The following is a 12,144-nucleotide window of genomic DNA, read 5'->3' as shown; positions in this document are numbered from 1 at the left end:
AGATTTTTAGTATTCCACAGGTGAGTCCTTGCCAATAGTAAACATGGCAACTTGACTCCCTCATTCCCTTCAAGTTAACCTAAAGTGGCCAATAGTCAACATGGCCGCCAGACCGTGAGTTCCCATTGGCCTCCGCCAAGAAGCTCCGCCCCTCTGGGCGTCCCCAGCAGTAGATTAGCGGAGTATTGCGGCTCGAGGCCGAGCTGCGCCTGCGCAAGTCATTGGCGCCAAGATGGCGATGGAGATGAGGCTGCCAGTAGCTCGCAAACCCCTCAGTGAGAGCCTTGGCCGCGATACTAAGAAGCACCTGGTGGTGCCGGGGGACACGATCACTACGGACACGGGCTTCATGCGGTACGTGGGGACTTGGGGACCGGGGCCGCAGGGGGCGGCAGCAGGGCTCTGCACGTGGCCTCCTGGCCCGAAACCTGGGCCTCTTCCCGGCGCGTGTAAGTCCCCGCGCGATGCATCTCCGGAGGGAACCAGTCGCCTCTTTTCCGAACCTCGTGCTCCTTACTTTCTGCATCTTGTGTGTCCCGCTCTGAGTTAGTCGCAGCCCCCGGATCCTCCCTTCAGAGGTCTGGCGGCCGTGACTTTTGGATCCTCTGCCTGAAGACAGATCTTTGAGCCTCTATCAGGAGAGGAAAATTGGGGAATATTAGGAGCAGGGGCCCTACGGTTTCCACTGACTGAGGGAACTGTGGGCACTCTGTCCTGGACTCCTCTTCAGTGACACCTCGGAGCCAGGGGCTCTGTTTTGGAACCAATAAGTGTTTGGATTTGGGGTAAACAGCTATACTGTGCTACTAGCACCCAGTTTTACAAATTTTGCATGTAAGGGTGGAACATGTGTGGTAGTTAAGAGGCCGGCTGTTGAGTCAGACAGTGGGGTTCCAGTGGTGTTGCTGCCTCACATTGTTAGCATTACCTCTGCAACCTGAGTTTCTTCATCCGTAAGATGTCGCTAATAGTAACTATTTAGTAAGGTAGTGAGTATTAAATGAGATAATAATGTAAGAAAAGAAGCAAAATCCACTCTTATATCACCATCATAGTTTAGCACCCCTCTTTGGTACACATGAATATATATATAAGGAGGAGTACATAAGCTTTTAGTTTAAGGTTACAGGATGCTAGAAAATCTTGGCATTCATTTGTTCATATTTTCAACATGTTTATGTTCCGTGTGGTTGGGGTATAATAGTGAACAAAGTGAAAAAAATCTTCCCTTGTGGAGATTATGTTCTAACAGGAGAGACAGATAATAAACAGTGCAACAAGCAAGTTATTCAGAATATTTGGTGATAGGTGCAATGGGAAAAAAAGTGGAGCAGGGTAAGTGGAATGAGGCTGGGAATTTGGTGGGATGGTGGCAGTAGGGTAGGGTACTGTTTTAAATGGAGTAGTGAAGGTAAGCCTGCTAGAGAAGGTGACAACTGAGCAGATGTAAGATGCAGATGTCCAGGTAGCTTTCTGGAGACTCTAGGCCAGGAGGAGCCTGTTGGACACATTGTTCTTGATGGGAGAGATCACTTCAAGTGTTAAACTGGTATCCTTTCTTTGTATCCTTGTCTTGCAACAGGGGCCATGGAACATATATGGGAGAAGAGAAACTCATTGCATCCGTGGCTGGCTCTGTAGAAAGAGTAAACAAGTTGATCTGTGTGAAAGCTCTGAACACCAGGTGAGAACAGAAGGTGTGTATTTGTTGCAGCGTTGATATTGTACCAACGGGTCTTTTTGCAATTTTGAATGTGACTTTAAGAACGGTGGTAGAGATCAGTGCAGACTTCATTGTCACCTGGCCTCTCCAAGATTTGGTTACTTCCTCTGCAGTGTGGAGACAAAATAAATAGCATGACCTGCCTCAGGATTTTTGTGAGAATTCAGTGAGATGGTATATGTAAGGTATTAGCACAGGGCTGCACACTTGGAAGTGGTCAATAAAGCCTTCCCAAAAGGGAAGCCAGTGGGAGAGCAGGGGCTGAAGGGGGTGCAAGGTTGACCTGCCTGACAGCCATGGTGAACATTTAGTTTTCTACTCTGTGATCTGGGAAGCTACTGGGAGGGGTGCAGCAGAGGAGAACTGTGATCTGATCTAGGTTCTTTGAGACAGGGTCTTGCTTGTTACCCAGGCTGGTTTCGAACTCATGGACCCAAGCAGTTTACCCACCTCAGCCTCCAGAGTATCTGGAACTATAGGTGTGCTGCTTGACTTAGGTTTTAATCAGATCACTCTGGCTGCTGTGGGGAGGAGACTGAAGGAGGATAGGAAGAGGTTTAGGGATATGGATTAGGGGATCATACTCATCATCTGAAGTGAGGACAACTGGATTAAGATAGCAGTGTGAAAGGGGAGTTGTGATTAGATTCTGCATATATTGTTTTCTGTTTTCTGATGTTTTATCATGAAAGGGTACTGGATCCCAGTTCTTTGGGATTATAGGACCATGTGTCATCTGTGAATAGAGATGGTTTTGCTTCTTCCTTTTCCATTCAGATGCCTTTTAATTCCTGCACACATTTTAAGGGTAGAGCTAGTAGAATTTACAGCTGAATTTGTCTCAGTATGAAAAAGAGAGAGAAATCAAGGGTGACTCTCCAAGGTTATAGTCCTGAGCAACCTGAGGTACAGAATCACTTTTTACTGAGCTGGGAATGATTGGGAGAGGGGCAGCTTGCTATGGAAGAGGGGAGTGGACTGTTACAAAGCATGTTTTAGGCTTAGTATCTTTGAAAATGCCCATGAGGCCTCTAAGTGGTGATGATGGGTAACTAGCAGTTGAGTAGGATCTGGGATGTCGGGGAGTGTTGCAGTCCTCAGTGGCATTTTAAAGCCACTACTTTGGATGAGCTCACCATGAGTGAATAAGGTGTGGGTGGAAATAAGAAGTGATCTAAGGCCTTGGCCTTACTCTGGAGCACCTTATCCTTAGAGTCCAGGATGAGGAACTAGCAGAGGCCTGAGTTGTGCAGACAGTAGCAGGGAGTTGGTAAGCATGGGCCCCTTCAGATGGTAACCTGTTTCCAAATCTCCTTTCTCCTCCTTTGGCCTGTTGAGAACCCACCTGTGTCCTACAGGAAAATACTCCACGCTTTCCACTGTCATGTAATCCAACAAAATAGGGATCTTAGGCTAATGGAAGTACTTGCAATGAGTGGCTTGTTTAAGGATAGTCAGTGGAGATTTATATATGTTGGGATGTTTGAAGTTATTAATTCCTGAAAATAAGTTCAAGCAGCATAATTTTATGGATTTGCTAAATGTGGCCCTTAATCAAATCCTTCATCTTGTTTAACCACAATCTCAAATGGTGCTTGTTTAACCAGAATCTCAAAGACTGTTTATTGATGAATGACCTTTTGTTTTATCTTTCAGATATAATGGTGAAGTAGGAGACATTGTAGTGGGGAGAATCACAGAGGTAAAGTCAATATCAGTGAAGGCCAGCTGGTGATTTAAGGAGTGGGTTAGTGAATGCATTTGGCTATTTTGTGACCTGTGGCTTGTTAAATTTGGGATTATTGGTCACTCTTGAAGTTAGCTCTTGCCCTTGGAGCATGTGTCCAAGTGTGGAACTTTTTGTTTGTAGGTTCAACAGAAGAGGTGGAAGGTGGAGACCAACTCCAGGCTGGATTCAGTCTTGCTTCTCTCATCCATGAACCTTCCTGGAGGAGAGCTGGTAAGGGCTGCAGCTGGGTCCTGGAGGTGTGTGCACTTGGCTCGTGAGAGCTGCAGTGTCCTTTGCCCCACCAGAGAACTTTGCTATACACTGACATCTGTCGTGAAGTTTGCTGCCTGGGTGTACGTGTAGGTTTTTCACCTGGCGCAGGTCTTGCAACATGGGCAACAACTGTCCTGTGGTAAAATCAGAAACATCCATGGTGGTGGGGGGGCTGGAGGGGAGGAATCCCAGGAGAAAGCTGGAGAAAGAAACTTTTAGATCGTGGTGCTAATAATTTTCCTATTCTGGGTGTATCAACTTTGCACAGTAAAGGTATTCCTTGAAGAGTTGTTTTTAGATTAGTTTTTTGTGACTCGAGGGGCATTTGGTTACTCCAGACACCTGTCACTAAGCTGCAGCTTTTTGTACAATACCATGGTCAGTCCAGTGTATATTTACAGAGAGGCTCACTGTGCTGGGTCCTGAGGAGGATGCAGGGTGAAAGGGGCACAATTGAGTTCCTTAAAGACTGTGCAGGGCTGGGGAGATAGCTCAGTTGGTAGAGCACTTGCCTTGCAAGCACAAGGCCCTGGGTTCAAATTCCCAGCACCACACACACACAAAAAAAAAAAAAAAAAAAGACTGTGCAGACCAGTGGGTGTGCGAGGCTAACCCACACACCTGGCAGAACACAGAAGTATGTGGTACAGAGTTATTAATGTAGTGAGAGAAGCTCACAGGAAGGACTAGCCTTGCAGATGAGCCTTGAAGGATGGAGAGAATTTGATGAGCTAGAGAATCTGAGGTGGCAGGAAATATGTGAGCAGAGTGAGCCGAGCAGGAGGTAGTCTGACCTTGCTGGAGCTTGGGAGCTGCCATGGAGGGTGAGTGGGAGCAGTAGGCTAGGCGAGATTGGGAGATGTTTCCCAGATCAGACAAGAAGCTTGAATGTTACTCAGAGGATAGAGATGGAAAGGAGAAGGAGGAAAGAGAAGAGTTGGGAATCATGATGTCACTCTTGTTCCCCTCCCGTGGCTCGAGTTACCTCCTCTTGCTGTGGTTCTTTAGTGTTTGAGTATCATGTTGGCTTCAAAGATCTCAAGATGAAGTGAGAGAAATGGAGAGAAATCTTCCTCAGGATCTGGCTTAAGTAACATTGTTGTTTCTTTGTGTATTTCAGAGGAGAAGATCTGCAGAAGATGAGCTTGCAATGAGAGGTTTCTTGCAGGAAGGGGACCTTATCAGTGTATCCTATACCTTGTGTTCCACCCTCCTGGTGCTCTCCAGTGGGGCTGGACGTGACTTATGTTGATTCTGATAGGAGGAACTTAGAATCCTTGAGTCCTGGGTCAAGTGGCCCAGCTCTGCTGTGGCCTTTCTCTGTCTCTTAACTCAGGAGGCTTCCCCAGCTCTTGTTTACACCTGCTGGTGGCTCATTTCTTTGGGTCTTGTAACTCATGGTGGCCAAGCTATAAGCTAGACTCAAGTTTTCTTTTCTTTTTTTTCCATTTTTTTTGGTTGTAGATGAACACAATACCTTAATTTATTTTTATGTGGTGCTGAGAATCAAACCCAGTGCCTCATGTGTGCTAGGCAAGTGCTCTCCCACTGAGCCACAACCCCAGCTCCTTAAGTTTTCTTAATAGTGTTAACTTTTATCTTGGGGAATAGAAAAGATACTGTTCATATTAAGATATTCTTGTTCTTGTCAACCAAGAGGAAAGGTGAGGTCACATTAAAGTCCTCTGGGTCCAACTAAGACATCTGACGTGGATTATTGGCGCTAGGAGGCAAAGATTGAGGCATGGGACCAGGGAGGCCAGAGACATGAAAGTGGGCAGCTGAGGCTTCTGTTTGTTCCTTCATCACCCTGGCCAGGCTGAGGTCCAGGCAGTGTTCTCTGATGGAGCTGTCTCTCTGCACACGAGGAGCTTGAAATACGGAAAAGTAAGTTGGGCTTTTGCTGTTTCTGTTAGCTGACCGAGACTTGGAATCCATTTCCAAATCCCTGTAGCTCCCTGGCACACTGACCTAAAGAACCCGAGTAGTGGGCTGGAAATGTCACTCATTGGTAGAGTGCTTTGTCTATCATAGGTAGTAAGGTCCTAGGTTCCATCTCCAGCACTGCAAAAAAAAAGAACAAACCGGCCTGGGTAATTAAGCCCTAGCCACTAGCATCCCATATTCTGCTGGTGTGCCGAGAGCTCAGTGGGAAGAAGGTGGTTTTTATGGGTCAGGAGCGTTGTAAAGGAAGGTGACTTTTATCCTTTTCCATGTGAAGAGCCCCTCTGTCCAGGGCTGTTTGGCTCTCTGGTCTCTGCTCCGTCTGGGGGATGCTGTACCTTGGCACTGGGGCCAGGCCAAGAGCTTGTCTGCAGAACAAAAGGAGACAGGCCGGCCACACAGGCAGTCAGTAGTCCAAGCAGTGAAGTGGATGTTATTGCTAGCAAATAAAGGGATTTTTACTGCTTTCCTTCCATGAGGTTATAGACCTTCTAAATGAAGTTCCACCGCTTTAGAGACCCTAAATGAAATTCACTGTTTTTCTTACATGTGATTACATTACTATTATTTTATAGTATTTTGTAATGATTTGTGGTAATGGGAATTGAACCCAGGGATGCTCTATCACTGAGTTACAGTCTGAGCCCTTTTTATTGTTTGACACAGAGTCTCTCTAAGTTGCTGAGGCTGACCTCAGATTTGAGACTCTCCTTCCTGGGGTCACAGGCAACCATGGACTACCTTGTCCAGCATGAGGTTACATTTTTTTAGGTGTTGGTGGATGTTTATTTTACTCATTTATTTATGTGTGGTGCTGAGAATTGAACCCAGTGCCTCACACATGCTAGGCAAGTGCTCTACCACTGAGTCACAACTCCAGCCATGAGGTTACTTTTTTAAGGCTATTTATTGTATTTACTTTTTGGGATACTGGGGATTTAACCCAGGGGCAATTTACCACTGAGCTACATTTCTCGTCCTTTTTATTTTTTGAGACAGGGTTTCGCTAAGTTGCTAAGACTGGTTGTGAACTTGATCTCTGTGTCTCAGGCTCCCAAACCACGGGGATTGTAGGTGTGCACCACTGCCTCTGGCAGAGGCTGTTCAGAGACAGCATACTCCCTAAAGCACATTATGATTTATTAGTCTCTTGGCTTTATCTGGGTGAACCTACCCAGGTTCTGAGTGGGAAAACACCTTTTCCCTTGTGGCTACCCACATTCATGTACATGAAGTAGGAGGTGAACCCTGCACAGGCCTGGGTGCTACAGGGTCTTTCAGTATAACGTGGACCTGGAGCTGGCCTGCCAGCACCAGGCATGGCTTTGCACGAGCTCTTCAGTGGTGCATATCTCATGGGCAGGATGGGTGTTTGTAATACAAACTAGGGCTGTGGAACAGGACAGTGTTCCTGGGCAATGGGGCACTCACTCCAGTGCACATCCCGGTCAGCTCTGGCTTCTTGAACCAGCACACCTGCCCCAGGCCAGACTGTAAGGGTGACAGAGTATCAGTAGCTACCTTCTTTTGGAATATATAAATAGCCTGTGGATCCAGAAATGTTTTCTATGAAAATTTGTACTCTGTATGTACATGTAGATGACAGTACTGATTGGGGTATAACAGGGACGTATGTTCTATAATTTGTTTTCAACATCTCACCCACAATCCCACAGTGACCTAGCCTGTGATCTTTTTCTTTAGCTAGGTCAGGGTGTTCTGGTCCAGGTTTCCCCCTCCCTGGTGAAACGGCAGAAGACTCACTTCCATGACTTGCCATGTGGTGCCTCAGTGATTCTGGGTAACAACGGCTTCATCTGGATCTACCCAACCCCTGAGCACAAGGATGAGGATGCAGGGGGCTTCACTGCAAATCTGGAGGTGACTGAATATTGTTGTGTTGTTGATGGGTGAGGACATTCAGTCTCTGCTGTGCTTTTTGTGGCAGGCAGAGTTTGTTGCCTTATTTTTTGGGGGTGGTACTGGGTGCTTTACCACTGAGCTACCTCCCCAGCCCTTTTTATTTTTTTATTTTGAAACAGGGCCTTGCTAAATTGCTCAGGCTGGCTTTAAACTTGCAGTCCTCCTGCCTCCCGAGTCTTGTGCTGCTTAGTGATGGTGTTTTGTTCAGAGAAATGCAGCATTAGGTGACTCTATCATTATAGGAACATCGGACTATGTACTTATAAACTAAGATGGCTCCAGCGTTACTAGGTGGTTTAATCTTGGACAACTCATGCAATCTGTTGAGGACTGAAGTGTCACTGTACAGTGCATGACTGCATGTTATTTCTGTAGACTGAGTTTGAATTTCCACTGAGGAAATTTCAATTCATGAACATAGAATTGCCTTCTCTTTTCTGAAGAGTTGGGCTCAACAACTGGTTTGATCTTTGCAAAGGTTCAAGGTAATAGCTAGAGCCACTAAAGAAGCCACCCTCTTTATCTTCCTTGGGGGAGTCCCAGAGTGATGCCGAGTCATGCATGCATCCCTTCTGTTAATTTACTGAAACTTCTCACATTTTTGTTTGTTCGTATTTACCTTCCCTTCCTCTTGAACCCCCTGTAGCCTGTCTCCCTTGCTGATCGAGAGGTGATATCTCGGCTCCGGAACTGCGTTGTCTCATTGGTCACTCAGAGGATGATGCTGTATGACACCAGTATCCTGTATTGCTATGAAGCATCCCTTTCACATCAGGTACTCCACCTGGAGCTCCCCTTCCCTCGCGCACCTGTGAGCTGCTGCGGTGCTTCCTCAGTGATTAAAGTCTCATGTCCCCAGTACTTCTTCCATGTTCATCAGTAGGGACTGTCCTGGAGGACAGCCTTCTGAGTGTCTGGCAGATCTATCTGGAGGCCCCAAGCAACTTAGTGAGACCCTGTCTCAAAATAAAAAAAATTTAAAAAGGGCTGGGAATGTGGCTCAGCGGTTAAGTGCCCCTGGGTTCAATCCCTGGTATAAAAAAAAGATAATGGCAATATCTTCCATGTCTAGTGTCTGGCTAAGGGTTTGGAATGGAGGTGCCGGGTGAGACTCTTTTATGGTAGTAACCCTCTACCCTCTTGACATCATCTGCCCATCCCAAATCTTAGCCTGTTTTTGTTTTTTGTTGTTTGTTTTTGTTTTTTTTGTATTTGGTACTGGGAATTAAACCCAGAGGTGCTTTGCCACTGAGCTACATCCCTGGCCTTTTTTTATTTTGAGGAACAGTGCCGTGTTCAGTTGCTTAGGGCCTAAGTTGCTGAGGTTAGTCTTGAACTTACAATCCTCCTGCCTTAGCCTCCCGAGTTGCTGGGATTCCTCCCAAGTTGCTGGGATTACAGGCCTGTGCTACCACACTCACTTAGTGAATGTCAGAATATCTTTATTGTCAGCCACGTCCCAGGGAATCTTGATTTCTTAAGCTGGTACTGGCAAATCACATTCCATAGCACGGAGTGAGTCTCTGATAAAGGAACAAAATGCAAGTTTATGTTAACCGTGCTTAGTTGTTGTGTTTTGGATGGCTTGATGGTCTGCTTAATAGTTGGTTTCTTTTTAGAACACATACCTTTTTTCTGTCTTTCTCAGATCAAAGACATCTTAAAGCCAGAAGTCATGGAGGAAATTGTGCTGGAAACACGCCAGAGGCTTTTAGAACAGGAAGGATGAGAGGCTCCTGAAGATGGGTCTGTGCACCTTGCTGGAGTGGTTCTTGGAAGTGAAGAGTCCACTGTGGGGTCCCCACATGTGGGCCAGGGAGGATCCAATAGACTCATTATTCATCTGCATTGCAGCTGAGTGGCTGGAGGGCTCCTGGGCCTGCTCTCTCCTGTTCTGAGATGCAGGCTGGGGGGAACTGAACAGTGCCAGCGGTCCCAGTGTGAGGAGGTGGTTTCAGGTCTTTTATAGTGTTGAGGCCAACAGCCTCCCTTCCTGGAATAATATGGAGAATCCTTTGTCTTCCACTCACCATCATTCATGAGGCACAAAGTCCCATTAGAAAACACAGCATCCCTGACCCCCAAGTAGTGTATTCCGGTCTCCACTCCACCTTTAAAGTTCAAGTGTGATGTGAAGAACACAGTGGTGAAGTGAAGCCGAGTCAGGGGGAAGAATAAAGTTCACCCAGCTGCCTTTTGCTTCACCAGAATCTCATTTCCCACTGTATGTTCCTTCCACTGGGACGTGAGGCGTTGACACCAGGTGCCTCACTTAACCTGTCCTGCCTTTGAGGGTGGTTTGTAAGATGTTATTACCAATAACAGAATGAATGTTCTGGGCCCATTGTACTTTTGGGTGCTCTGATGAACATGAAAAGAAAGTGAGGAAAATGGAGATTGGAAAAGCAAAGCTGTTTTCTTCCTATAACTGAAGAAGTGACACTTCTTTATTTTTGAATAATTTACAGTTAAAAGATAAAAAGATACTGAAGTTCTCACTGAGAATTCCTACACATTGGTTTTCTGATGACTATTTAAAAATGGTGCCCTGATTTAGTTTTGAGAAACCTTTTTTAAGGCATTATATATGCAAGTACTGTCTTATTCCACATCTGTGGTGAACTACTTTTTGATATTTATAAATGTGTTAATGTTGGCTTCTGCAATTGTGATCTGGGTAATAATTAGCTGAATGCAGTTGAAGGAGGGCTCAACAGACATAACTGCCAGTTGACAGGCTTATCTACCCTACTTGGGCCTTTTAAGTAAAACTTAAATCTAGACTGTTTCACTGGTAATAACTAACCACTGCCTTGGACAGCTCTGAAACACAGTTTGACTCTTTTTCATTAAATAATGTTTCTTTATAACTCAGTTGACAACTTTTTAAAATCTCATTTTATCCCGTGTTACCTGTTTTGAGGAATGTGCAGACAAATGAATGTTCAAACTTTAGGCTATGTTGCATTGTTAGGTTGGTTCACCTGTCCTGTTTTTATGAAGATTTTCCAGGCTGTATACCACCTGGGAGAAGGGAATGATAAAAAGTGGAGCCTGCATCTCATGCAAGCTTGTTGATCCTCACCTGGTTCTCTCACACTGCCAGCCTGGCTGGCTCTTCACTGGCAGCACAAACAATACAAAGGTCTGAAAGCGCCTTCTGGTGATAACCTCTTTCCATGGCCCACTAGAGGGCGCCATGGTTAAGTGTAATTCCAGTAGGCGTAAGAAAAGGAAGAAGCTGAAATTTTTACACTTAATGAACTTTGCTTTACAAGAGTGAAGACAAAATTAGACTCAACTGTATCACTGTTAATGAAAATATATGAACTTAAAGAGATTTCTTCAACATTGGACATTTGCTTGGCTCTGGATTCTAGTTTTATGTCCTTAAAAGTATCCTTCAGGGATTAAGAGTACAGTGCATCTTTAGAAAAAAATACAGTCTGGGCTTGGGGCTCTCCTAAAACCCAAAAACAGTGGAAGTGAAGAATGGAGATTAGGGGTAATACTTTAGATCAAGGGCAGCTGACCTGTACCGAGGTATATCTCCAGCTTTGTGGAAAACCAAACAAGGTCTGGTCTGATTCGCATGATAACCTTATAAAGTAAGCAGCTAGGAACCCTGCTTATAGGTGAAGAAGTGAGGGAAGTAAGGTGACTTAAGTTCATGAATAACTGAATCAAGAACACATTTAAGCTCTAGAGAGGTGTCAGAAAGCAGTCCTTCAGAGGACAGGTAGGACTGGCTGAAAGGTTAAGGATCCAGAGTCTAATTTTCAGCACTGAGGCTATCTTTTATCTGAGTTGTTACCTGTTTCCTTATTGCCTGTCTCATGTAAGTTCCCTGGGGATAAGGCAGTGTTTATCCCCCACTGTTGTATCCCAGCACTTAGAACTGGTGCTCAGTAAATGCTTGTCAAATGAATTGTGAAGTGTAAGAGGTGTGTATTAGAAAGAATTCTGATCTGACTGCCCAATTTTAAACTAGACCAGAGAATGAAAAAAGCAGATGTGGAGGAAGCAATTAAAGCATGAATAGGAATAAAAAGAAAGTAAATTGTCACAAAAATTGAAGGAGTAATCAGGATAAGACAGATAAATAAAGAACAAAGGCATTGAAGTTTGAAGAAAGTGAACAAAGCTAAATCAACATACAAGTTCATGAATTCCAGTTCTAAATCTGGCACAAATTTTTACATGCTTCCCATAGAATTTTCAAGTGACTATTTTCTTCTTCAGTAATCTAAGTACCATTATCAAGAGTGAGTGCCCTGTTTCAATATGGCAGAAATATTTCTAAAATGCTTAGCTGAATGTACTAGCACTCAATGCAGTTGTGGGCCCCCACATCAGTAGCAACTGCTGAAAAGTAAGTCGTCTTAACAGTTCAACAGTAATTTGATAGTGAGTGGTGTCGTAGGAATACCAATCTGAGGTAATGACTGTCACATATTAGCCAAGTGGCCCTGGGTAAGTCCCCTTTCTGATCGGGTTCCCCATCTGTATAATGGGGAATAACGTATACCTCACTGGGCTATCCTGAGGACTA

At 45.0% G+C, this 12,144-nt stretch overlaps 1 protein-coding gene across 2 annotated transcripts; it reads left to right on the top strand.

Moving 5' to 3' along the window:
• Window positions 1–231: 231 nt before the first annotated feature.
• On the top strand, window positions 232–11,495 carry Exosc2 (exosome component 2). 2 transcript variants are annotated; one of them, XM_047525858.1, is made up of 9 exons: window positions 232–354; window positions 1,583–1,684; window positions 3,380–3,425; window positions 3,594–3,683; window positions 4,846–4,911; window positions 5,544–5,612; window positions 7,374–7,550; window positions 8,239–8,367; window positions 9,241–11,495. In XM_047525858.1, exons 1-9 carry the CDS (start codon window positions 233–235, stop codon window positions 9,319–9,321), a joined length of 882 nt encoding a protein of 293 aa, XP_047381814.1. In that variant the 5' UTR covers window position 232; the 3' UTR covers window positions 9,322–11,495. The 2 variants fall into 2 exon arrangements, with proteins under 2 accessions (XP_047381814.1, XP_047381815.1); XM_047525859.1 differs by lacking the exons at window positions 4,846–4,911; window positions 5,544–5,612.
• Window positions 11,496–12,144: the final 649 nt, after the last annotated feature.

Source organism: Sciurus carolinensis, chromosome 14, assembly GCF_902686445.1.
Source record: "Sciurus carolinensis chromosome 14, mSciCar1.2, whole genome shotgun sequence".
NCBI lineage: Eukaryota > Metazoa > Chordata > Mammalia > Rodentia > Sciuridae > Sciurus > Sciurus carolinensis.
Note: the sequence above shows the minus strand (reverse complement) of the source record. Positions and strands in the feature narration are given on the sequence as shown.

Coding starts and splice junctions, on each gene's coding strand:
- Exosc2 (XM_047525858.1), top strand. CDS start 233: ATGGCGATGGAGATGAGGCTGCCAGTAGCTCGCAAACCCCTCAGTGAG. Junction 3,426..3,593: donor TAGTGGGGAGAATCACAGAG/GTAAAGTCAATA, acceptor TTTTGTTTGTAG/GTTCAACAGAAGAGGTGGAA. Junction 3,684..4,845: donor ACCTTCCTGGAGGAGAGCTG/GTAAGGGCTGCA, acceptor TGTGTATTTCAG/AGGAGAAGATCTGCAGAAGA.